The 27107-nt window shown below is 37.7% G+C and overlaps 1 protein-coding gene across 1 annotated transcript in view; it reads right to left on the bottom strand.

Annotated features, from left to right (window-relative positions):
* Nucleotides 1-1882: 1882 nt before the first annotated feature.
* The window catches only part of PRKDC (protein kinase, DNA-activated, catalytic subunit), a 224993-nt gene continuing 199768 nt past the window's right edge, over nucleotides 1883-27107 (bottom strand). The window contains exons 72-86 of the mRNA XM_037035382.1: nucleotides 26887-27067; nucleotides 26176-26336; nucleotides 23693-23904; nucleotides 22078-22165; nucleotides 21833-21976; nucleotides 14644-14848; nucleotides 13432-13499; nucleotides 12645-12865; nucleotides 12111-12203; nucleotides 5849-5938; nucleotides 5573-5644; nucleotides 5291-5492; nucleotides 4098-4286; nucleotides 3346-3485; nucleotides 1883-2765 (exon numbers count right to left, since the gene is read on the bottom strand). Coding sequence (XP_036891277.1) covers nucleotides 2561-2765; nucleotides 3346-3485; nucleotides 4098-4286; nucleotides 5291-5492; nucleotides 5573-5644; nucleotides 5849-5938; nucleotides 12111-12203; nucleotides 12645-12865; nucleotides 13432-13499; nucleotides 14644-14848; nucleotides 21833-21976; nucleotides 22078-22165; nucleotides 23693-23904; nucleotides 26176-26336; nucleotides 26887-27067 — 2271 coding nt within the window. The 3' untranslated portion in view covers nucleotides 1883-2560. The remainder of the gene's footprint in view (nucleotides 2766-3345; nucleotides 3486-4097; nucleotides 4287-5290; nucleotides 5493-5572; nucleotides 5645-5848; nucleotides 5939-12110; nucleotides 12204-12644; nucleotides 12866-13431; nucleotides 13500-14643; nucleotides 14849-21832; nucleotides 21977-22077; nucleotides 22166-23692; nucleotides 23905-26175; nucleotides 26337-26886; nucleotides 27068-27107) is intronic.

Genomic DNA, 27107 nt, shown 5'->3' with positions numbered 1-27107 from the left:
GATAAATTAACCAAAGAAACTGAAAAATATACCTATCACAACCAGTACAGATTATAAAATATTACTGAAAGAAATCAACACATGAATAGAAGATACTCTGTGTTCATGGACTGGAAGACTTAATATTGTTAAAATCTTGATACTACGAAAACAATCTACAAATTCAATGCAAGCCCTATCAAAATTCCAAGGGCTTTTGCTTTTCAAAAGGCTAATCCTTACATTCTCCAATTCTATTATGTTCAAAGAGAGAAGTGCAATCTGATAGCAGTGCTCTCGCTTCAATTCACAGCCAATATTCTGAAGTTCAAAACATACATTTTAGTAGAAATTACTGGTTGCTGATAAATAGTACTTCAAAATTTCTTGTAGGTCAATGAAATAATTTTTATTTCTCTTGGAACAGTTTTAAAGTTTTTTTAATCTGGTTAAACTTTTAAAAAAAGTCTTGTTTATTCTATTACAGTGTCCCCATTTTTCCCCTTTTGCACTCCTCCATCCTGCCCATCCCCTACTCCCAGTCCATCCCCACCCTGCTGTCCAGGCTTGTGGGTCATGTACACGTTCCGTGATGACTCCCTGATGCTTCTTTCCGCCATTCCTCCCACCCCCAGCAGCTGTCGGTCTGTTCCCTGCTTCCATGTCTTTCTTTCCCCATTATTTTTCATCATGTGTGCTCTGTGCAGGCACTGCTGGATAATGAGACAGTAATTATGAGATTGCCTGTGTCCCAAGGGAACTTATGACAAAGATGGTTTTAGTTTGATAAAGTACTCTAATATTCATAAGCATGGGTTCATTCAACACTTTTTCACTGAGTTTTTAATTTTTATTTATTAATTTTAGAGATGGAGGTCCCCCCACCCCTCATCCCCTCTGCTAACTACCCTTCTGTTGTGTGTGAGCCAGACCAAATATCTTTATTCAGTAAGACTCACAGGGTTGAAGTTTGGGGCATCACGATGTGTCATTACACATTAGCCCCTAAGTGTGGAATGAGGACATTTATTATTCTGAGCAATTGTACCAATGCCTGATGAACACTGTCTACTGGAACTCCTCCTTTTCATTGCTTGCTCACTGCATGCTCATGCTGACGGCATTTTCAAGCAGACAGCTTTGAAACTGGACTCATACACCCAGTCATCTTGTAACAATGAACTTTTATTGACATAAAAAGTAGTTGTCAAAAAACAGGATTTACCATAATATGAAAATTTAGTTAATGAATATATCACACATTTTCAGAATTCAAGTGAAAATGATGGTTATTTAATAGACTTGTTTGGGTTGTTTTTATGCTGTAGCAAAATATTTTTACTAGATCATGTATATACTGGGTTTTCACAAACAGGATCACTTACCGTTCCTTACAGATGAAATCTCTTTGAATAGATACTATTGGTTGAGAACAGAGGCATTTATTTTTAACACCATAATGCATTCAATCTGTCGGTAACAGAGTAAATTTGTCAAGTGATGTAACATATTGTATAAGAACATTTTGCTTTTGAAACTGCATAAAAACTACACACTAATTTGGGAAAAAAAACTTTAATGTTCCATACTTTTAAGACTATTATTTGTCAAAACCACACAAGAATTTCCAGATATAAATGTTTGAAAACAACAATAAAAAAAAAGTTGAAGGCAACATGAAAACAGTTCCAGGTGGTAGAGGAGAGGCAGAGATTCTGTGAATGGAAAGAAAGCCATTTTTTGTTTTTCATAATTTGATCTTGCTGTTTTAAAATGCATGTTTTCTCTTCAAGTGAGGAATCCATTTCATATAGGCATTTATTTGATTTTCCTGGAATTGAAATGCTTAGTGCCATTCCTATCATCATACCTGGAATTCTTGAAGTCATCCTGAGTTTATCTATCTGCCCATTGTGGTTCAGACCAACAACAGTGAGTGCTAAGACTGTTTTTTTAAATCTGTCCTAAATACTCTCTCTTCTAGAGAACAATTCTAACATAGATGTCAAAACTAAAAGAGAATAAAATGAAGAAAAAAACCTCTACAAAAACATCCTAACATATCAAATGCAATCATATCTGAATATGATAAGCCACAGCCACAGCTTTACCTGTTATCATTATTCCTGCCCTGCCAACAGAACATAACAACCTATCGTTTGAGCAGAGGGCTTTTACTTAGTGAATACATTCATCACAAAGTCTTAGTGATGAAGTTTATGGGTGTGATTTCCAGTGTGCCCTAATTACCAATGAGAATCGTGAATGGAATGTTCACATATACCATTTATCAAGGTAGCTGGTTTATCTAAGTCATAGCACTTGTAATATGCTATAATCTTTGTATGGGCATGTGTTTTCTATTAAAAGTCTATAACACTAACCTAATTTTTTATTATAACCCAAACATTCATTCATTACAATATTCACTTATTCATCATGATCTTGATAAACTTCTGCTCTAAGACTGTATCACTAATTAGATTTCTTCTCTTTGGTGCCTAAGGAAAATCGGCTTATTGAAAGTTTAGGAGATTCTTTAAACACTTTCATGTTTTTTATCTGCTCACTCCTACAGACCTCACATCCAGGGCTCCCATCCTGCCCAAGTTCTGCCGAGGATGTTGGGGTCTGTTGCCTGGTCAATCAAGCACTTCACTTGTACCTCTTCTGAGAGCCCACTCTCTGGTTCCTGGGCACGGATGTTGTGATCCTTGCTTCCTCGAGCTACAGCCACAAAATCATCGAAGGCAGGTGCCTTCTCATGGCCCAGGAGTAACTCCTCACTGGAAAAAATGTTAAACAAGTTGAGAAACACAAACCATGCATTATTTTTCCTTTGTTGCCTGCATCCTAGCTACTAAATATTCCCTCTCAGCGCTTATAGAATATTTCTGTTTTTCATAACCATGAACTTGAGATTCACTTTGCAGAAAAATAGAACACGAATAATGCTTCATTAATGTTTGTCTACAAGTTTTTGTGTTAGTCTGTACTTTCATTTTTCTTGGTTATACACTGAGGAATTCAACTGATGAGTCAAATGGTATCTCTGGGTTGAAATCTCTGAGGAGCCGCCAGACTGACATTTTACCTTCCTACCAGCACCACATGAGGGCTCCAACTTCTGCACATCCTCACCAACACTGGTTATGTTCCATTTTTTATTAGTGGGTGTGAAGTGGTATCTCTTTTGCATTTCTCTGATGGCTAATGATGTTAAGCATTCACTTGTAAAATAAGAATAATAAGGCTAATAACCACAGGCTAAATGTAAAGGTCTCAGCACTTTACACTGCATTTAGTAATTTAATAAATGGTGGAATCAAGTGTTTTATTTGTTTTTTCCGTAAATGATGATCTTACCAAGTAATAACTGCTGGATTGGAACCTGCTAACTTTCTCTTAGCATAAGATATTTTCTGCCGGGGATACCAATTTTTTTCTGTTATATTTGTTTTTTGAATCCATGATCCTCCTTTTTTCAGCACTTTCTGTTCAAAATTCTAAAAGAAAAGAACATGATTTTTTTTTACTTACAATAACAGGATATATGACCACATTTGAACAGATTAAATAAGTAATGATCTTAAAACAAACAAACATCTCTGTAACTGGGGGGAGCTCTGTAGCTTCTGATGGTAGTACATATAAGAGTGACAATGATCTTGGGGGGCAGTAGTTCAGCTTAACACACCACTCTCTACATAAAGGGTGCCACTGCTAAGCTTTATTCTTTTGGGGCCATATTATAAAGAACACTTGATATTTAACAAAGAACTATTTGTCTTTATGATTAAGAAACACCTCTTGTTGAACAGACTTTAAATTCAAAGCTGTCTCCTAGAAAAACTGAACCCTCCATCAAAGGGCCTATGTTTCCTTTCCTAGTTAAAAATATACTCTATTTAAATAACAGTTCTATCCAAATAAAGGTTGTTTTTTTATTTAGTTTTTGGGCCAAATGATCCCAAATGTTAATTTCGAGAAATGCTGTAAATAACCAGGTAAACATTTCAGTAAACATAATTTGATGCATTTCAATCATATGAAAGTAGATGGTGCATCAGTCACCAGTGTACTGCAATGAACACGAAAGTGCATATAAACAACCCTACCTTCCAGTCAAAGGAAGGTTCCTTCACGAACACGTCCATGGTGGCAGTGAGTAGGTCAGGGTGTGAGCGGAAGGCTCTCAGTGCGTGCACCATGACACTGTACATAACACCTGTTTCTTTCATTGGTAACATCAGATTGATAAACTGGCGAGTTAGACGAAAAGGCATCAGCTCGGGAACTGGAAGAAACTAAAGAGAAAAATACATGCAATAAACAGAATATATTAACTAGAAACCTCAAAATAACAAGCACAAACAAAATATCTCCCCACAGTTACTGTTCACATCTAGTGACAATATGAACTCTTTTCTGAAAATCAGCTGCATAGATAGAAATTTACTGTGCACAGGAGGAACCAACAGAAGCATCCTTGCAATGCAGAAACCTATGTGCAGAGGACCAGACTGCAGAGATTTATTTAGAAGTGCAATTTAAAACTTTCAGAGTTCAGAGAAAATATTTGTATCATGTCTTGTACAAAGGTATATTGATTATGGGGCTTCAAAAAACTTCCTTATAGTCTTCCTTTTTCATAGGAACTCATTTTATTCTTAGTTCTGATTACATAATTTATCATCGCACCCTCCATAACCTGTCTGAACCAGGACAAAATGAAGTTGAGAATATCCCTTTCTGTAAGAATGTCAAATTTAATGTTCATGATATCAGTTAACTGACTCAACTGATATGTTATTTATTCTTTAAAAACTATCCATTTCCATACTATGCAGCCATAGAGAAGAAGGAACGCTCACTTTTGCAACAGCATGGATGGACCTGGAGAGTATTATGCTAAGCGAAATAAGCCAGTCAGAGAAAGACAAATACCGTATGATCTCACTTATACATGGAATCTAATGAACAAAATAAAATTAATGAACAAAATAGAAACAGAGGCATGGACACATGGAACAGACTGACAGCTACTGGGGATAAGGGACTGGATGAAAGGTGAAGGGATTAGTCAAATAACATACATGCATAACCCACAGACACAGACAAGAGTGTGGTAATGGCCAGAAGGGAGGGGGGAATGGGTGGAGGCAGGCAAAGGGGAGGAAAATGGGGACATCTGTATTAGTATCAACAGTAAAAATAAAAAAGGGGGAGAAACTGTCCATTTCCAAAGGGTATTACAAAGTCCCATGACAACTGTAAATAGCCAAGAACAATGAGAGCAAGATGAGCATACCTGAGTAGCTGATCCAAATGCATGTCCAAAGTCGATTCCGATCATTTTGCCTGTCTCCATGCTCACCATGAAGTTGTTCAGATGTCTGTCTCCAATACCCAGAATCCAGTGGCTAATGCACATCAGAGCATGAGAGCTGGCAAAGTGGGAGCGGAGTGCCAGAAAGGCCTCCGGGCCCGCGCTCATCCTCAGGAAGGCACGCCTGGGACAGGGAGACACAAGTCTGTGGGCTCTGCTGTCCTACCAGCGGGCTGATCAAGACAGAAGTACACCAGTACTTACTTTAAAAGACCAGCTGGCACTCTACTTTCCCTTTTTCTAAAAGATGAGACTGTTTCAGTACGATTGGCTTTCCTATGATTTAATAATAGAAAATGTCTGATTAGAACAAACTTCTTGTGACTGGAAATGTAAAATTCTTTGTTTGCACTGAAGCTCAGATATCAAGTAACTGGACTTTGACCTCTCTGAGATAAAACTTTCTAAGAAACAAAAGTATATATGTAACTCTGAGAAACATGAACTAGTTATTAAATGGAAAAATCAAAATAAACTTACTTATATATTAGCATGTAAGCACCAATATCATGTCTTCCAGACACCTTTCTCAGCCAGTCTCTATATTCAAACGGTGGTGCATTTGGATCACTAACAAACAGGAAAAAGGGAATCAGCATTAGGAAGATATTTAGCATTATGTGATTTTACAGGCAAAGATCACCAAGAATTCACTGAAAAATAGTGAAGAGGCAGGAGAAATAAGTATGACTTTTAATCACATTTAATATTACCACTGAACCCATGTTACTCTGGATGTAGAATTTCAACATATCATCATCCATTCTTAATTTCTCCTAAAGAAACCAAAGCTATTTCCTGGGTAAAAATGCAGGCACAAAACAATCAGATAAAACAATCTTCCCACTTCATACAGAGAGAAAAAAGATGACCTAAACATATGTGTTTAATGACCTTGGCAAATGGTTCTGAAAATCTTGTCCTAGAAAATAACCACAACAGGAATGATAGTACTACATGCAACATTTGAAGTAGGCAAGGAATGTGAAGCCATATTAGTACTTCAAACAAAACACTACAGATCATTTGTTGAAGACAGACCAAGTCTGTTTTTGTCATTATTTAAAACATTGCCAAACTCTTTTTCTCATTTCCAGTATGCAGATATCTACACAAAATCCATATTAAGAACAATAAAGTATTTTTTTGGATGATAATGGATTTGAATTGAATTTGAAACACTTTTTTCAATAATGCTTCATAGGCCAAAGGCAAGTATGTGGGTAGTTGGAAACAATGTGGTATTTGCATGCTTGGTCACTTTTGGGTTTGTGTCAGAAGCTTTAACAAGTTTTCCTAAAAAAAACAAACAAACAAAAAAACCAAAGCAAAACAAAACAAAAACAGAAAAAACAATTTTGCAACATATTACTTAATAGTTCAATCATTTAAGTTGAATCTTTTCTGAGTTGCTACTAAGTTAATTTCATTAACAGATACTCAATTTTTAGCTAAATATTCTCCTAGTTTAAACTGGGATGGAAATTGTTAGTTTGAAAAATGGGGACTTCCAGCCAAGATGGAGGAATAGGTTGTGTACCTCTTCACACAACCACATTTAAGGACAACTAAGATTTAGAAACAAAAACACAATCTGTCTATCTATTCTGATAGAAAATTGAACTGTATCGAAGTCTAACAACAACGAACCATTCATCCAGACTGGTAAGAGGGGCAGAGTCGGCTGTCGGTGGAGGTGGGTCGTGGCAGGAAAAGGTGGTGGTTGGCATACCCCGGCACAGGGAGGAAATAAGCAAACACAGTGAGGCAGACAAGGCGGTTGACTGACTGTGGACACACATTCCCGTGCAGATAAACCAAGCAAAAAATGGGCAGTGAGATAAATCGTGCAACCCAGGGCCCAGCAATGGGAAATAAAGCCTAAAAGCACCGATTGAAAACACTTGTGGGGGTTGAGGTGCTGGGAGAGGCTCACAGCCTCACAGGAGAGTTTGTTGGAGAGACCCACAGGGTCCTAGAATGCACACAAGCCCACCCACCTGGGAACCAGCACCATAAGGGCGCAATTTGCTTGTGGGATGCAGCAGAGGGGACCAAAAACCGAGAGAGAGTGGAGCAAGTACCATTGTTCCCTCTCTGACGCCTCCCCCACATACAGCATCACAACTGAGCCACTGGGTTGCCCCGCCCTGATGAACATCTAAGGCTCCACCCCTCCCTAGGTAACAGGTGCGACCTGACCAAAATTGGTTCAATCAGAAGAATAAATCAAAGTCCCAGAGCCAATACTTTTAAGCAACCAAGAGATAGCCAACCTATCAGATGCACAGTTGAAAACACTGGTGATCAGGATGCTCACAGAACTGGTTGAATTTGGTCTCACATTAGATGAAAAAATGAAGGCTACATTAAGTGAAATGAAGGAAAATGCACAGGGAAACAATAGTGATGGAAAGAAAACTGAAACTCAAATCAATGGAGTGGACCAGAAGGAAGAAAAAAAGGACCAAACAGAAAAGTATAAAGAAACAAAAATTCAAAAAAATGAGGACAGGCTCAGGAACCTCCAGGATATCTTTAAATGTTCCAACATCTGAATTATAGGGGTGCCATAAGGGGAAGAGGAACAGCAATAAGTGGAAAACTTATTTGAACAAATAATAAAGAAGAACTTCCCCAATCTGGCAAAGGAAATACACTTCCAGGAGGTCCAGGAAGCTCAGAGAGTCCCAAAGAAGGTGGACCCAAGAAGGAACACACCAAGGCACATCATAATTACATTAGCCAAGATGAAAATGAAGGAGAGAATTCTAGAAGCAGCAAGAGATAAGGGGACAGTCACCTACAAAGGAGTTCCCATCAGACTGTCAGCGGAGTTCTCAAAAGAGACCTTACAGCAAGAAGGGGCTGGAAAGAAGTATTCCAAGTCATGAAAGGCAAGGACCTACATCCGAGATTGCTCTATCCAGCAAAGCTTTCATTTAGAATGGAAGGGCAGATAAAGTTCTTCCCAGATAAGGTTAGGTTCAAGGAGTTCATCATCACTAAGTCCTTATTATATGAAATGATAAAGGGACTTATCTAAGAAAAAGATAAAAAATATGAACAGTGAAAGGTCGGCAAACTCAGTTATTAACAACCACACCTAAAACAAAAGCGAACTACACAGACAGCTAAATCAGGAGCAGAGCCACAGAAATGGAGATCACATAGAGGGTTAGCAACAGGGGAATGGGAGGAGGAGAAGGGGGGAGAAGATATAGAGAATAAGTAGCATAGATGGTGGGGAGAAAACAGAAAGGGGGAGGCCAAGAGTAGTGTGGGAAATGTAGAAGCTAAAGAACTTACAACACATGGACATGAACTAAAGGGGGGAATGGTGGGGGAGGAGGTGTGCAGGGTAGAGGGGAATGAAGGGGGGAAATGGGACAACTGTAATGGCATAATCGATAAAATATATTTAAAAAAACTGCACATGGTATTACAGCAAAACTAAGCTACTTGCTGTTTGGTGGCAAGTGGTTTAGTTTTGTTTCGTGCACATGTGCTAAAACACCATCAGGAGGTCAGAAGAAGAAAGCACAAAATGCAGAATACTGATCTCTGTGAGGGCAGTGGGGTGGGGTAAGGCAGGACTCCAGGAATTTGCAAAAGGTATTGGTAATATGGTTCTTGGGCTTAGTGGTAGGTTTATGGGTGCTCAATTGATAACTCAGTTTCTAACTCACATATGGTGCAACCATCCTTTGTATGTATGAAATACTATGTAATAAAGCATCAAGTTTAAATATTTTTTTAAAAAGAAGAAAAAAGAAAAACAGCAATATGTAATAACAAATAGCAATGATTTTTAGTAATGGGGGTTGGAGGTACCTTTCTTTAAAAAAGGTCTAGTGGGAAGTAATGTACACATTTCTGTATCTGAAAAGCACTTTAAACTCTATTGACACCTATGTTTATCTACGCATTTTACATTAGTATCCCACCTTACTAACTGAGGCACTGGAATAAGTGAGAGGTGAACTGCTTGTCTAAGATTCTCCTTGTGAGTCAGGACCACTGGGTTAGCACCTGAGTGAGCTTTGGAATTTCTGACTCCAGGAAGTAATGTTCATCAGTTTTCCTGTCTCCCAGGGAAGGCAGATATGGTTCCAGACAAAGGACTCAAATGACTGAAATAAAAAGGTGGTAAACACTGCCTTATGTAGCAACTATACTCACAAATAAGAATTTGATCAAAATGATTAATTTTATAGAAATCGTGGACTTCCGCCAAGATGGAGGCATAGGTGGAAACACTGTGCCTTCTCCCACAACCAAGTTTGAACACAACAAAGGTTTGGAGAACAAAGACACAGCCAAAGAACAGAAAATTGAATTATACGGAAGTCCGACAACTACGAACCGTTCAACGGGGATGGTAAGAGGGGCGGAGCCAGCAGAGGAGCAGGGTCGGGCAGGAAAGATCCCCAGACCTAGGCGCGAAAGTAGCCCAGACCCAGTCAGGGTGTGGGGCAGACTGACTGTGGTCGCACATTCGTGCACAGTGAGACGGACTGCGCAGGCCCCAGGGGGCAAACCCAGAGGTGGAGGGCTGACGGCGGTGGCACACTCGAGTGCAGTGGGATGAAACGTGCGGGCCCCGGTGATGGTGGCAGCTGTGGCACCTGTGGGGTCCGAGGGGGGGGGAGGCGGCAGACGGACGCCATTGCTCCTCTTTGACCCCGCCCCCACATACAACATCACAACCCAGTGACTGAGTTGCCTTGCTCTGGTGAACACCTAGGGCTCTGATCCTGCTACGGAACAGGTACGAACAGCCCAAAAGATGGCACAAGAAGAACTCAAAGTCCCAGAGCCAATAACTCTAAGTGACCAAGAGATTGCCAGTGTTTCAGAAGCACAATTAAAGACACTGTTTATCAGGATGCTCACAGAACTGGTTGATTATAGTCACAAATTAGAGGAACATATGAAGGCTAAACTAATTGAAATGAAGGGAGATGCACAGGAAACCAATAGTGATGGAAAGGAAACTGGGACTCAATTCAATGGAATGGACCAGAAGGAAGAATGAAACATCCAACCAGAAAGGAATGAAGAAATGAGAATTCAAAAAAATGAGGAGAGGCTTAGGAACCTCCAGGACATCTTTAAATGTTCCAATATCCGGATTATAGGGGTACCAGAAGGGGAAAAGAAACAGCCACGAGTGGAAATCTTCTTTGAACAAATAATAAAGGAGAACTTCCCCAGTCTGGCAAAGGAAATACACTTCCAGGAAGTCCAGGAAGCCCAGAGAGTCCCAAAGAAGTTGGACCCAAGAAGGAATACACCAAGGCACATCATAATTACATTAGCCAAGATGAAAATGAAGGAGAGAATCCTGGAAGCAGCAAGAGATAGGGGGACAGTCACTTACAAAGGAGTACCTATCAGACTGTCAGCGGAGTTCTCAAAAGAGACCTTACAGGCAAGAAGGGGCTGGAAGGAAGTATTCCAAGTCATGAAATCCAACGACCTACAGCCAAGATTGCTTTATCCAGCAAAGCTTTCATTTAGAATGGAAGGGCAGATAAAGTGATTCTCAGATAAGGTCAAGTTCAAGGAGTTCATCATCACCAAGCCCTTATTATATGAAATGTTAAAGGGACCTATATAAGAAAAAGAAGATGAAAAATATTAACAGTGAAAGGACAGCAAACTCACAATTATTAACAACCACACCTAAAACAAAAGCAAACCAAGAGGACAGCTAGATCAGGAGTGGAACCATAGAAATGAAGAATACATGGAGGGTTAGCAACAGGGGAGTGGGAGGAGGAGAAGACGGGGAGAAGGTACAGAAAATAGCATAGACGGTAGGTAGAAAATAGATAGGGGGGAGGGCAAGAATAGTGGGGGAAATATAGAATCTAAAGAACTTGAGACACGTGGTTATAAACTAAGGGGGGGAGAATGGTGGGGGAGGGAGTGTGCAGGTGGAGGGGAATGAAGGGGGGGAATAGAATAACTGTAATGGTATAATCAATAAAATATATTTAAAAAAAAGAAAAGAAATCGTTCCTGACCGATGAGCATATTGCTCTTATGGAAATACTTTCAAGAAGGAATGAGAGTACAATGAAGAAAAAATAGGCCTTGACACTGTTTGTCACTTCTTCTACCTTTATTCTATAGCTTGTCATCAAAGCTGATTAATTGTTCTTTCAAAATGTCTTTCAAAGTTGTTCTTGTTTTTCTTTACAGAAACAAACAATAAAAAAACCTTCTGAATAGCTATACCACTTACATGCTGGCTGACAGAGCACAAATTACTTAAGCTCTTTGGGCATCAGCTTCCTTATCTGTACAGAGGTGATAATAATACCTCGTAGGTTTTTGTAAAAAATAAATGACTTCATTTATCTTAAGAACTGAGAATAGTGTCTACAACAAAGAAAATGTTTAATGAAATGTTAGCTGCTATTCTTATTATTTATTTTATTTCTTCAAAATTTTCCCTTTTTTTCAAAGTTAGTACTTTTGTTTTTACTGTGGTAAAATATGTGCAACTACTGTTTAGATTGCTCTATTCTGTTTCTTATTCATCCAGCCAGAGGCAGATTAAAGAAAGGGCTAAAAGCACCAATTAAAAGGGGCCCTAAAATGTTACTAGAAACAGGAGGTGGAGGAAACTGAATTTGAAACAACTCTACTCAGAATATTGTGTATGGGTAGCAGCAGGCTTGCTGGTGTGAATCAGAGCAGAGCTGGAGAAAATATTTAGTCTTCACATTACCTTGTATAAGCTGTTTTCTCCTCTTGTGACATGTTACTCAAAAGAAGATCCTTTAAGGTAAAAGTATTTTCAATCCATTCAATTAATCCTAATCTGAAAAGGAGAATAAGACTTTTTGAATACAAACCCAAACTGTCCTTTCTTTAGCAGAATCAAAGAAAAACAGATTTTTTTCATGTCAATTCTTCACTTACTTTCTCCACATTAAGATGAAAAGCATAGGTTTAGGGTGGGAGGTGGGAGATGGGGGTGGGTGAGGTGGGGGAAAGTGGTGGTGGGAAAACGGAGACAACTGTATTTGAACATGAATACAAAAATGATAAATAAATAAATAAATAAATAGATAAATAAAGGAAAATAGTAGATTTAGAAGTGTTTATTAGTTTTGGTTAGCTCTCTGAGAAATCTAGAACACGGAATTGTCAAGTGACCCCCCAGCCCCATCTCAGCAAAATTAAACAAGGATCTGGCCCAGTGCTGGAACTTCCATTCATATAAATCTTCTTTAGAATGATGATACCCATGTGGTCATACCTGGAGGTCATGGGAATAACATGGTATGTCTTTAACTGCATGTTTCTCTGACTACAGGCGGCATCTTGGGACAGAATGACGTTCATGACCTCGAAGAGCTGCTCAATGCGTTGGTCCTGCCGCAGGTCTTCCCCACCCTTCACGAGGAAAGGGTACTCTCGCTCGTCATGGCCTCGGATGATGATGCGTTTTGGTTTTCTAATAGAAGTCATTGTTTTCACCTTTAAAAATTAAGACAGTATTTTTAGGTGCAGTCTGAAAAACTGAGAGACTAATCTATCATATCACCACCCAAAGGGAAAAGAAAGGAGGCACACATTACTCAGAGAGAGATCTCTCTTTGACGACAGAGTCAGGTGATATAGGGGGAAAAAAGAGAACTTGAGGCCAGTGAAGTATTTCTGATACCGGTTCACAATGTACTATTGTGCCCACAGAATTTCATATTCCTAGTTAAAATAATTCCTTATAAATGTGGATGTCCTTAGCAAAAGCCCACACACAACTTTCTATAATTACTTAATTTTACATATATATTTGATAGTGGATACACACACATATAATTTAAGGTGTATATGTCCTTAAATATGAATGATATTTAAACACTGGAAACATTAAGAAACTCGGTAAATAAGTGGATCAGAAAACTACATACATTTGAGACTAACATAGGAAGCTAAATGTCTTTTCTTTGGTCAAGACAAATACTCTCCTATCTGAAGAACAAAGTGCCACACACTAACAGGCCGGGCTGTGGTGACTGGGGTCGCAAGGCACTGGCACCTACCCGCTCATCAAACCCAGCAACTCGTGCGTGGTATTCTGGCACTGGCTTTCCTTTGCCATCGTACTGACCTAAGACAAAACAAAAAAGCCTTACTTAGATACAGCTATTACAGAATGAGCCCTGTATTTTAAAATGTATCTATTAATCTAATTTTAAAAAGCTTATCAAACATAATAAAAATGTTTGCTAAAAGTTTACATTTAAAGAAAATGGTTTTTAAAAAAATGCTATTAGCCCTGCCTGTAGGGCTCAGTGGATTGAGCATGGGCCTGTGAACCAAATGGTTGCTGGTTCGGTTCCCAGTCAGGGCACATGCCGGGGTTGCAGGCCAGGTCCCCAGTTGAGGGAACCTGAGGGGCAACCACACACTGATGTTTCTCTCCTCTTTTTCCTTCCCTTCTCCTCTCTCTTAAAAATAAATAAATTAAAAAAACAAAACAATGCTATTACTTCTCAATTTGACTAATGATAGAATTCCAAACAGAAAAACTAATGCATTGAGCTAGAACATTGTATTTTTTGAAGGAGAATCAAGATGCATATTAGGAAGCTTATGTTTCAAATACTTTCCTTGAAACTTCCTGTATGCATGCAGTACACAGCTGTTAATAATAACAAAGAAAAGTACTTCTCCAAATGTTTTCTGATATGCACTGGAATGAATAACTATATTAAAACATTTTTTTGGTTTTCTGAATTCTAAGGTAAAGAACATGGAATGTACAAAGATAGGCTTTGAAAAATCATGCCAGTTTCATCTGACCAACTTATCTTTATTCTCAATGTCAAACAATTCTTTTTCCTGAAGGTAAGTTATTTATCATTATCTCATCACTTTATATGGGACCAACATGTACATCCCAAGAAATGATTTGCATCTATACCTGTATTATATTTCTGAGGAAAAGTTATTCAGGAGCAAAGCATGGGCATGTTTGGAAGAAATTACCAGTTACCATTATTGTTAGATAGAAATCTGAACACACATCTTAATCAAGAATATAAGAAAACTATTGGACTATCTAATTGGACACTTGGTAAGGTGTACTAAATGACAGTAATTATCAATTTTTCTAATGATGAAAAATGTAGCAAAGTTTTAAAATTAAAAAAATAACTGTCATGGTCCTGATATTATTTTAGAAATCAAAGATTCATGCTACAGCACTATTCTCCTTCAACTAGTCTGTCACTTCTAAAAGGTTAACTCACCAGGAATCTCCAGCTCATTTCTCAAGAATTCTACTCTGAAGTCACTCATCCAGGGGGAGCATTCTTTCAGGTTCCCAGGTGGCTTTGAGTCTTTGACCATTTTTGAAAGTAGTGACTTGGTAATGTCTTCAAAGTCACAAAGCTTCATTCCAGGTAGCTTAGAACCTCCTTTCCCAAAGTGTTTATCAAATTCTTTTCCAAAAGCCTAAAATTAATAGCTTAATTAAATATTAACATTTACAGTAAATGTAAACTTTGGAAAAGACTCTAGGCTTAAGAATGTTTATAATACATAAGTACCCAATTCTATAGTTTTTTTTCTATGCTTTCACAATTTATTTCCTTGAATGTTTCAACACTCAAAAACACCTGAAGCCTGTCTTTGTGTTCCTTGGAAAGACAAATAGAATTAAATGACATAGAGACTAAAAGAACAATTCAAAGGATCAAAAAATCCAGGAGCTGGTTCTTTGAAAAGATAAACAAAATCAACAAGCCTTTAACCAGGCTCATCAAGGAAAAAAAAAAGAGAGAGAGGACCCAAATAAATAAAATCAGAAACAAAAGAGGAGAAATTACATCACATACCACAGAAATAGAAAGGATTTTCAGAAATTACTATGAATTGTATGCCAAGAAATTCGACAACCTGAGTGAAATGGAAAATTTTCTAGAAACATACAATCTTCCAAAACTGAATCAAGAAGCAGAAGGGCTGATTAGACTAATAACAACTTGTGAAATTGAAGCAGTAATCAAAAAAATCCTGGCATACGAAAGCCTTGGACTGGAAGGCTTCACAGGTGAATTTTACCGAACATTTAGGTAAGAGTTAACTCCTTGTCTTTCTCAAACTATTGCAAAAAAATTTAAGAACAGGTAAGACTCCCAAACTCTTTCTATGAGGTCAGTATTACCCTTATTCCAAAACCAAGTAAAGACACAGTAAAGAAAGAAAACTATAGGCCAATGTTGCTGAAGGACAAAGATGCTAAAATCCTCAACAAAATATTGAAAAATCAGATCCAGCAATACATGAAAAGATCATACACTATGATCTAGTGGGATTCATCCCAGGGATGCAAGGATGGCATAATTTTTGCAAACCAACAAATGTAATACATTACATAAAGAAAACCAAAGACAAAAATCACATGATCATACCAATAAATGCTGAAAATGCATTTGATAAAGGACAGAACCCATTTATGATAAAAGGCTCGGCAATGTGGGAGTAGAGGGAGCATACCTCAACATAATAAAGGCCATATATGGGAGACGTACAGCCAACATCCACTCAATGGGCAAAAAATAAAAGCTTTCTCCTTAAGATCAGGAACAACACAAAGGTGTCCTCTTTCACCACTTTTATTCAAAACAGTATTGCACATTCTGGCCACAGTGATCACACAAGAAAAAGAAATAAAAGGCATCCAAATTAGAAAGAAGTAAAATTATTTGCAAATGACATGGTGTACAGAAAAAATGTTATTTATTACATACACACACACACAAAAACCCATACAAAAAATTTGACCTAATAAATGAATTTGGCAAAATAGCAGGATACAAAGTTAATACTCAGAAATAAAAGGCATTTTTGTACACCAAAAAATGCAATATCAGAAACAGAAACTAGGAAAAGAAATCCCATTTACTATAGCAACAAGAAAAATAAAGTACCTAGGAATAAACTTGCCAATGAGGTAAAAGCCCTATACTTGAAAAACTACAGAATATTGAAGAAAGAAATTAAGGAAGATAAAAATAATGAAAGCATATACTGTGTTCATGGACCGGAAGAATTAACATAATCAAAATACCCATATTACCCAAAGCAATCTATAGATTCAACTCAATCCCTACTAAAATACCAATGACATATCTCAAAGTTATTGCAAAAAAGGTTTCAAACATTTATATGGAATCATAAACAACCCCAAATAGCTGCAGCAATTTTGAGCAAGAAGAATAAAGTAGAAAGGATCACAATATCTAATATCAAACTATACTACAAGACCACTGTAATCAAAATAGTCTGGTACTGGCATTAGAAGAGACACATAGACCAATGGAAAAGAATAGAGAGCCCAGAAATAAACCCATGTCCCTATGGTCAATTAATATTTGACAAAGGGCAGAAGCATAAAATGGAGTGAAAAGAGCCTCTTCAAAAAATGGTGTTGGAAGATCTGGAATGGTATATGAACAAAAATGAAAGTAGACCACCAACTTACAACATACAACTGAACTAAAAATGGATAAAACACTTAAACATAAGCTGCCACACCATAAAAGTCCTAGAGGAAAACATAGGCAGTAAAATTTCAGATATCCCCTAAAGCAATATTTTTGCTGATGCATCCTCCAGGGCAAGAGAAATAAAGGAAAGAATGAACAAATGGGATCTATATCAAATGTAAAATCTTCTGCATGGCTAAAGAAAATATCATCAAAATGAAAAGGAAAGCAATCATATGAGAAAACACATTTGTCAACAATACCTTGGGCAAAAGCTTGATCTCCAAAATATATAAAGAACTCATATGACTCCACATCAGGAAGACAATCCAATTAAAAAATGGGCAAAGGACCTGAATAGACTCTTTTCCAAGGAGGACATAGAGAGGGCCTGGAGACACATGAAAGGTTGCTCAACATCACTCAGTAGCCATAAGAGAGATGCAAATTAAAACCACAATGAGATACTACCTCACACTGGTCAGAATGGCCATCATTAACAAATTAGCAAATAAGTGCTGGCAAGGATGTGGAGAAAAGGGAACCCTAGTGAGCTGCTGGTGGGAATGCAGGCTGGCACAGCCACTGTGGAAAACAGCATGGAATTTCCCCAGAAAACAAAAAATTGAACTGCCTTTTGACATGGCAATTCTACTGCTGGGATTATACCCTAAGAATCCTAAAACACCATTTCAAAAGAAGCTATGCACTCCTATGTTCATAGCAGTGTTTTTTACAATAGCCAAAACTTGGAAACAGCCTAAGTGCCCATCAGTAAATGAGTGGATAAAAAACCTGTGGTATATATACACAATGGAATACTACACAGCAGAAAGAAAGAAAGAACCATGGATGGACCTGGAGAATATTACACTAAGTGAAATAAGCTAGTAGGTGAAAGACAAATACCATATGATCTCACCTATTAGAGGAACCTAATGAACAAAACAAACAAATGAGCAAAAGAGAACCAGAGGCATGGAAATAAGGAACAAACTAACAGGGAACAGAGGGGAGGCAGAGGGGGATGAGGGAAGAACGAAGGGGAGGGGTCTAGTTAAAGAATGAGTACAAATGACCCATGGGGGACATGGGCAACAGGGTGCGGACTGACTGGGAGGCAGGGGAGAGCAGTGCGGTTAAAACTGGAATAACTGTAATAGAACAACAACAATAAAGAGAAAAAATACAAAAGATTAGAAATTATATGGCTGGTAGTGACTTCTAGTCATAAATTTTAATAAGGGCTTTAAAAACTTGAGAAAGTCATTTAACCTCTTTGAGCCCATTATCTAGTTACTGATCTACACCATTATGATAACAGGAGTAATTAGAAACAAAGCATAAAACAAAAGGAGGAATTCAATTAAATGAAGTTATTAAATATTCATCAAAGCAGAAAAGAAAAATATAAGCCTGCTACTTTCCTTAGTAAGGGAAGTCTTTTAAGTCATTATTTTGAATCATAAACCAGTGTAAACATTAGATAACCTATATTTCCAAAGCAATTATTATTATAAGCACTTACTGTGAAACATTTCAAGTATTTCTTTATTTTAGACTCTACTCAAAAATTTAAATTATAATTCTGGTATCAAAATAAAAAACAAGAGTTTTTACTAAATTCAGAACTAATCCCACAACCTAAATATAGTTTAAATGAAATATATTCTCTATTTTAATACAATTCACTATAGAAAAATTGGCATACATAAAACAATTTTTTTCTTTGATCTATGTATGGATTAAAAATACAGAAACAATCTGCAATTCTTAGAATACATGGAATGTTTGGCTATTTCCCAAACATAACTAGTACCAACAATATATCTGAATGGCTTAATACCCTTAGGATCCTCTAAAATGAAATTTGAGACAATTTTGTTTTGGTAGATTATTATTTTAATAGATGCAAATTATTTGTTGATTTGGTACAAAGTAGAAAATTCTGGATAGATTTTCCCAGTAACCTCAAAATAAGTATCATGCCTAGCAGAAACAAGGAATGTTGGTTTTTCCTCTGACATTTTCCCTCAGTTAGGGCTGGAGGCAGCCCTGCTCAGCAGCAGTCGGGAAGAAATGTAAGCGGTCCACATTAAGAGGCTTTCAGGGTGGAGTCTTATGGTATCCAGCATGCATGGAAAGGAAGTGGCTATGAATTCGAAAGCTTAACATGCAGTCTTTTCTGGGAGCTGTGTAGAATTATTCAACACAAAGCAATGAACTGGACTGCTGTAGACATTCTCACACTGGCTGGGGAGACAGACAGGTGGCAAACTACAGTGAAACACCTCCTCTCAGTCTGCGGTAGGGGCCAGAATCTCCTGGAGAGCCGGGTAGGTTAGGGAAGGTTTCAAAAGAGGTACTGCTTAAATTAAATCTTTTTACAGATGATGGATCGGCCCTACTAATTTGGGAGTCGTAGTTCTAGCTTCCATTTTGCCACTTTGTTTGACACTGGGCAAGTCACCTGGTTTTCAACTCTACTTTCATTGTTTAGAATAAGGTTTGGCAAACTACCAGTCAAATCCAGTCCCTCTGCCTGTCTTTATAAGTAAAATTTTATTGGAATCCTGTCAGATATGACTTTCATTTACATACAATCTAGGGCTGCTTTTGCACTATAATAAAAGATGTGAGTATCTGCAATAGAAACTGGTATGGCCTACAAAGCTGAAAATCTAGGTCTTTACAGAAAAAGTATGCCTAAAAGTTTACTAGGCCACTGGTTTAGGAAAAAAGCAAACATACACTTTTCTAAATATAGTATTCTGTAATTCTATAAATTTGTCAATGCTAGTACATTAGTTTTAAGTACACTTACAGTATGTGTATTTCCTGTTCTGAGACCCTTGGCATGTCCAATACGTAGCAGTATTGTGAGACGGATCTGATATGATGTGGAGTCTAATGTTGTATGTCATAAAATGAGATACAAAGGTTTATGATTCTTTCTTAACTTTTAGGATACATTCCTAGTCACATTTAGGCAACAACAGTCCTGTATGTACTTATTCATTCATACCTGTAATTAAAACTGCCCAAAGTAGGAATGACCCACCAAAATCTATCCCTACTTATCAAAATTATACCGTTCATTCATCTAGTTCAAGATTCCTCTTTCACACCAGGCAGAGCATTGTAGGTAGTGAGAAGAAAAGATAAACAAGACAAAATCCCTGTCTACAAGTCTAATTTAGGAGGCATAAATTAAAGAGTTAAAGATAAATACGGTTTTCCACTCCTTAGGATTTCCCCCCAAAGAACTTGTACACTGATGTTCCCTGCAGCGCTATCCATAAGAGCTACGGAAGTGGAAAATCCCCAAATGTCCATCAGTTAATGGAAGGATAAACAAAATGTGGCATAGCCATACAGTGAAATAATACTCAACAACAAAAAGGAATGACGTACTGACACGCGTTATAACATGGATGAACTCTGAAAACATCACATTGAGAGAAAGAGGACAGGTCACCTATGGTATGATTTCATTTATAAGAAATGCCCAGAACAGGCAAATTTTAGAGACAGAAGGTAGCTCAGTGGTTGCCTGGGGCTGGCAGGAGATGAGGAGGAGGAGTAACTGCTAAGAGGTTTGGGGTTTCTTTTTTCGAGTGATGAAAATGTTCTAAAATTGATCTGGTGATGTTTGCACAACTCTGTGAATATAATAAAAACTATGGCATTGTACACTTTAAGGTAAACTGTATGGCATGTGAATTATACCTTTTTTTTCTCAGTTTTGTTCATTTATTTTTAGAAAGAAGGGAGGGGAGGGAGGAAAAAAAAGAGAGATGTATCAATTGGTTGCCTCTTGCTTACCTCCAGTTGGGGATCTGGCTCCCAACCTAGGCATGTGCCCTGACTGGGAAATGAATCAGTGACCTTTTGGTTGGTGGGATGATGCCAAACCCGCTGAGCCACACCAGTCAGGGCTGAATTACATTTTAATAAGGCAGTTATTAAACAAAATGGAAGGGACAAAGACCCTCCTTTGCACTGGAGATTGTGGAACTTGAGAACTCTAGTGATTTGAGTACCAGGACTTCTCCTTTAGGCTAACATCCTGAGGTTTAGTGAGTAAAGGCAGTTTAACCAAAATTGGGGGAAAAATCAGCGTGATGAATGCTAAGAGAGGTGTGCATACATGCTTTAGACAGCAGAGAGGAAGGGACACCTCATTCTTCTTGGGGACAGTTAGGAGAAGGAGGTTCAGGGAAAGGCTCTAAAGGAGAAACGGAGCACAAGCCACATTTCAAAGGGCGAGTTCTCCCGAGGGAAGAGGGACAGAAGATGAATTCATTCAGAGGGAGAAAGAAGCACACGTATGGTGGTGTCGAATGTGGACGCATCAAAGCTCATTTCCATCTCCACTTGCTCCAAGAGGCTTTTCCTCATTCACTCCAAACTGAGGTATGTTCTCTTCCTTTCACCTCTAGAACAACTTTAAAACAGGTCTCACATATCATATTTGTCTTTATGCCCCAGTTCTTCAAATACAGTATTTGCCAGACTGTCCCTCTGAATTCAGAATCTGGGTCAGTCTTCTCTTTGTACCTCTGTAGCGCCCAGGAGAGTGCCTTGAACAGAGATAAGTGCCCACAAATAATTAACCTATATAAAACACACGTATATTTTCTTGATTCAATATTCAAATCATTCTGAGAATTAAAAATATTAAACTACATGTAACCTTCATATCTAGGAGGGAGATATGAAGGACATCAATGTAATACAACCCCCAAGATTTTACCTATTACCCCACTTGCTATTATACATCCTAAAAATATGTCATCAATCTCAGAGAAAGCATCTAATCTAAAGAGAGTTTGTGTATTCAACAGACATTTTAAAACCAGAATAGCTAACAAACCAGAAAATATAATAAGTATGGGTCTTCGCAATGATTCTATCATCATAAAGGCAGACTGCCATTTACTCATACCTGAATAAACTTCCTTCTAAAAGCCCCAAGGCCTGGAGCCTTTGAGTCTCCCAGGGCTGCATACATTCTTTCATACATCTTTTCAATGTTTCTTTTATTTACATACTTTTTTGTTAATTCAACTTTGATATCATCAGTCCAGTCCTTTTCAAGGGAAAAAAAAAGAAAGAAAAATCAATCAAGTTAGATTGTAAGTAAGTTTTCCCTAAGTTCTATGTTGCATGTGCTGGAAGATATAACATTACCTTAAAGATCATTTCAGGATTAGAGAGCTGTTCTAGGGCGTTAATAAAATCTTGAATCACTCCTCCCAGATCCAACTTATTTTTAATCCTGTAAAAAAGTTACCAAGTCCAGGTAATCAAACATCTTCCATAGATCAAGGCCTATAATTTATAATTATCTTTACTACTTATATACCTATAACCAATCATAGTCCATGGAGAAAGCAATTTAAAAATTCTATCCAAAATCAGATGAAGGACAAAGTATGTACAGTAGTCCCTCTAATCTGTAGTTTCCACGGTATAACTTGCCCATGGATAACTGCAGTCTGAAAATATTAAATGGAAAATACCAAGAAATAATTCATAAGTTTTAAACTGCATGCCAGTCTAGTACAGTGATGAAATTACATGCTGTCCTGCTGGGACACCGGTCATCTCTCTCCCAGTGTACTCAGCCCAGTTCATCTCACCAGGTAGGCATGTGTCATCTCACACCATCGCCAGGAGGGTGAGTACAGTGCAACAACATATTTGTGAAAGAGACCACATTCACAGAACTTTTATTACAGTGTGTTACTATAATTGTTTTATTATTAATGATTGTCATCAATATGTCTTACTGTGTTAATTTATAAGTCAAACTTTATCACAGGTATGTACCTATAGGAAAAAACAAAGTATATATGGGGTTTGGTATAATCTGAAGCTTCAGGCACCCATTGTGGGTGCTGGAACATCTTCCTCATGACTGAAGCAGGACTACTATATTCTATAAAGAGGCCAGAATCTCAGTGAGATACAAGTAAATCTTCTTGCAAATAATGTCAACATTTTGATGCATACAATTTGATACATGGAGTTCTGAAGTTACCCTATGAAAGAAAAGGCCAGTTTCTTGACACATTTTCAAACCTTTTCCCTTTCTTTGTTTTTAAAACACTTAGATGCATTGCAGTTGGTTCTGCAGACCAGCCATGGAATGGACACCAGCAGTGACAGACAGTGGAAACACAGCTGACCCATTGACAAGCCATGACAAAGGTGTGCCCAACTCTTTGTTGTCTTCTTAGAAAAAAGCACTCAATAATACAGCAAATCAGCTCATAACAACAACAAAACAACAAAAAGCCTTTGATGAAGAATGTCAACAAAAATACCATGCATGTATAAAGTATTCTTGCAAAAGTGATACAACACTGGTAGTTATGTCTCTAGTTATAAACCAACTAAAGAAGTAAAAAGAATGACACTTTAGATGTGTGCTAAATCTTAATTAAGAAGAGGGGTTTCCCAGATATTTTCAATAGAAGAAGAATGTCAAGAACTGATTTCATAAAACATCTCAATCTAGTCTGTTTCCACCAAGAGATTGCTATTAACATAAGAATAGAATGTTTCATGAATAACATTCTAAGGTGAGATGTATTTAAAAAGGGAAAGAATTTCTGTAACAAATAACATACCCACAGTAAATGCATTAAAAAATATCTAAGATTTTCTATTCTTCAGTAAAAGCTCCAATTAATTTGAAGACAAATATAAGCTTTCATGTGTTTGCTTTCTCCATACACACTTTTATAAACCGTAATATTTAATGACAGTTGAAATCAACCTAGTTTCTCTGTAATATTACCTTGCCACAAACTCCTTATTCTTATGACCAGTAGAAGTATCTTTGAAGGAATAGCTTTCACTGCTTATTATAAATGGGTAGACAATCGCCTGCGGATAGTTATCAGCAATCTCTTCCACCGTGCACTGGACAGCAACGGCTTCCTCTTTGTCTAGTAAGGCCACCATGTGGCTGATCCAGCCAATGAACTGCCAGCAAGGAATGGAAGAAATCTGAAACACAGAAAGCTGTGACTTAATAATGACTACAACACTGAACATTGTTTTGCTATATAAGTAATGTGTCAAAATAAAACATATACATATATATTTATAATTAGATGTATCAAAACAGACAACTGTAAAATAAAGCCTCTTCTTCCTCAGGCCTCTCAGTGCCTGTTCCACTGAGAACCATTCAATTCCTCCGGATGTTTTCTATGCAAGTGCACATATATCCTCTCTTTACAAGAATAGAATCAGGCTAAGCATACTGTTGCTGATATTACTTAGACTTACCTCATGCCTTTTAATGGCTATACGGTATTCCATTTCATTTAGCTACTGCTCTAAAATGACTTTTTAGAGTATTTTCTAATTTTTGCTATTAGAAATAAATGCTAAATCTTCTTTACGTTTATGTCTTTGTACTTGTGCTATACACCCTAGCTATACATCCTAGAAGTAAAATTACTATGTAAACATTAATTGTAAAAAACATTGCTAGACCTCTCTCCAAAAGACTTCAAATTTTCATATCTAAAAGTAAATTATGCAAGTACCATGCTGTTCTGCTTACTATGGTCCAACTGGGTACTAGAAATATCAGGGTGAATACTTTGTATGGCATATGTTTGTCTAACCGCTATGCTGTACACCTGAAACTAATATAAAATATTATTGAGTACAAACTGCACTTGAAAAACCAAACACAATAGTACTCAAAAAAAGTAAATTAGATCGATACTTTCCAAAACCCTTATAATCATTAAAAAAAATTCACTGTCAACCTGAAATGGGAAAAATATCTGATTTTAATTTTCATGTCTTATTATGAGTAAGGCTAACCAGTCTGTTGGCCTCACCTACATTACTCATGTGTGCATTTCTCTGGACTAATTTCTGCTGGTGTATTTATTTTTTAGAGTGGAGACATCAAGTCGATTTCTATTATGTACTGCAAATAGTTTTCTTCCAGTTTTTTAACTTTGGAATTTTTTTCCCTGTGCATAAGTGTCAAATTACTTCCTTTATTTCTTTTGGTTTCTTTTTATTCCAAGACCATTTTCAAAACTTTTTCATGTTTTCCTATAATGCCTTTTCATGTGTTAATTTTAGGACAAAATTTGACATACTTGGTATACTGGCATGAGGAGTGAATGAATGTAGACAAGCTTCCTAACTTCGTCCATAAAATGAGGGATGAGCAGTGTATGTGAGGATAATCAGCCTACACAGCTCACAGGGAACATTCAATAAGGCTTAGCTACCCCATCTCAGGGGTCTCCCCCAGTATCACAACATTGACTAAATGCCCTGTTTATTTTCTCAAAAATTGAAAATGCTATCTTTATTATATATGCATGGAGTATTATTTAAAAAATAAAATTATAACTTATTTCTTTACTTATCTTTAAGAAAAATACATCTACAGCGCGTCTCTGAATTTACTTTAATCTGCTGTTTAAGACCTACTGAGAAACCTGCCCCCCTTCCAAATCCACAGGAGGGTCAGAGGAGAGGTAAAGCCCTGACAGGCGCTGGGTCTCCACAGCTCAGGGACCAGCATTGTTTAAAAACTTACTGCACATAGCTAATAGGGTATTATGTCATCCTTTTTGAACTATTAATTATCAACTCAAAGGTTGGCCCTATTTTCCTGTTAAACATTTATTAAAGTCATTAAGGGGCCTTCCGGGTGGCCTTCCACTTTTTATAGATGAGGCCTACCCAACAGGAAGGAAGCAGGATGAGGGAGCCCTGTACGGGTGAGGGCAGCGGGCCTCACAAGCTGGTGAACAGAACCTGTGGGGGATGGCAGGCTGCTCCTGTGAGTTGAGATGCCTCAGAATCCCTCTGGACACCATGCTACTGGCAGGAGCCACAGCCACTGGGGGTGGGATGCCAGCCAAAATGTACTCCTTTCTCCCTGAACTAAATAATACACTGAGCACAGGCATCAACAGGTATTACCAATCACAGCTTTGTCTCTATGGACAGTGAACTGTGCTACAGAAAATTCCCGTTTCTGTCCCAACTAATCCTCCTCCTGTCTTTCTTGGGGTCCTTGTTCAGACATAGCATTATCAACACCCACTAAGGAAAACAGGTAAATGTGGACATTTCTTTATATGGTTTTACACTACATATGTTCTTGGAATGTAGCAAAAGCGCATGTCTATTAGAAAAAGCTACAATATATGCATTATACACATGTGTATGTGTATAATGTGTTTGGATATAAATAGGAGCATGTCTTTGAGTTCTGTAGATGAAAGATATTACCTCTTTTGTCATTAGGCTCAGGGTCTCCTCTGGATACTGTTCTATAATCTGCAGTAGCCTGGGAAACTTCAGCCTGGCTTCATTGGAATGTAATTTTAAAGCTTTCAACATTTTGTCCACCACAAGGGCTGGATACATCTGCAGCTCTTCAGACTCAGCAACTAAAAAGGGAAAAAAATGGTGGTAAATATACATAAATTAGAAATTCACATGTAATTACAGTTTTACTTTTTGGCTTCTACTTTGTAGTATGTCATTTTTTTCCCAACAACTACTTTATTTCAACAAACAGCAGAAGCGATTTGGACTGCAGGTAAAAGTTTCTATCTGAAAGCTGAAATTTTCTATTACATTACCCCTTCTGCATGAAGCAGTTTGCTTTCTTGGCTGGGAACAAAAAGGGCAGAGCTGGTTACTGGATTTATTCCAGGAGCAAGAGACAGGACACATAAAGCCAATAATACCAAAGCTCTAGGCAAAATATGAAAGTATAAATTAAGTACATGGAAAGACAGAAGATAGTTTGAGAAGATAGTCTGTATCAGGATAGGAGATAAGCAGAACATGTTGCTTGGAGATGTCATTCCTTATTAAAAAATGCAAGACTTTTCCCATTTAAAACAAACAAGTAAGAAATAAAAAATGTACAAAGTTCTTGAAACGTTACATGAACATAATGTGACAAAGATTTTTCTTTCTTTTGTAATTCACCTGATGCAGTCTCTTCCCGCTTGCGGAGCTGTTGGTCACAGAAACCCACCAGTGTCATGTAAGCCTCTGCTACCCCAGCTGCAGGCTGCTGGCCCCCGTTGGAAGGACAGGCCTCTTCCTCGGCTTTCCGCACGGCCTCAGAAAGGTAATGAAATGCTCTCCGGTATAGTCCTGTGATCACCTAGAATTCACAGAGATCTCAGAAAAACTGTTGGTGTGAT

The sequence above is a fragment of the Sturnira hondurensis genome, unplaced genomic scaffold, assembly GCF_014824575.4.
Source record: "Sturnira hondurensis isolate 20B ecotype Veracruz unplaced genomic scaffold, ASM1482457v3 Scaffold0022258, whole genome shotgun sequence".
NCBI classification, from domain to species: domain Eukaryota; kingdom Metazoa; phylum Chordata; class Mammalia; order Chiroptera; family Phyllostomidae; genus Sturnira; species Sturnira hondurensis.
This window is presented reverse-complemented; position numbering and strand designations above follow the sequence as displayed.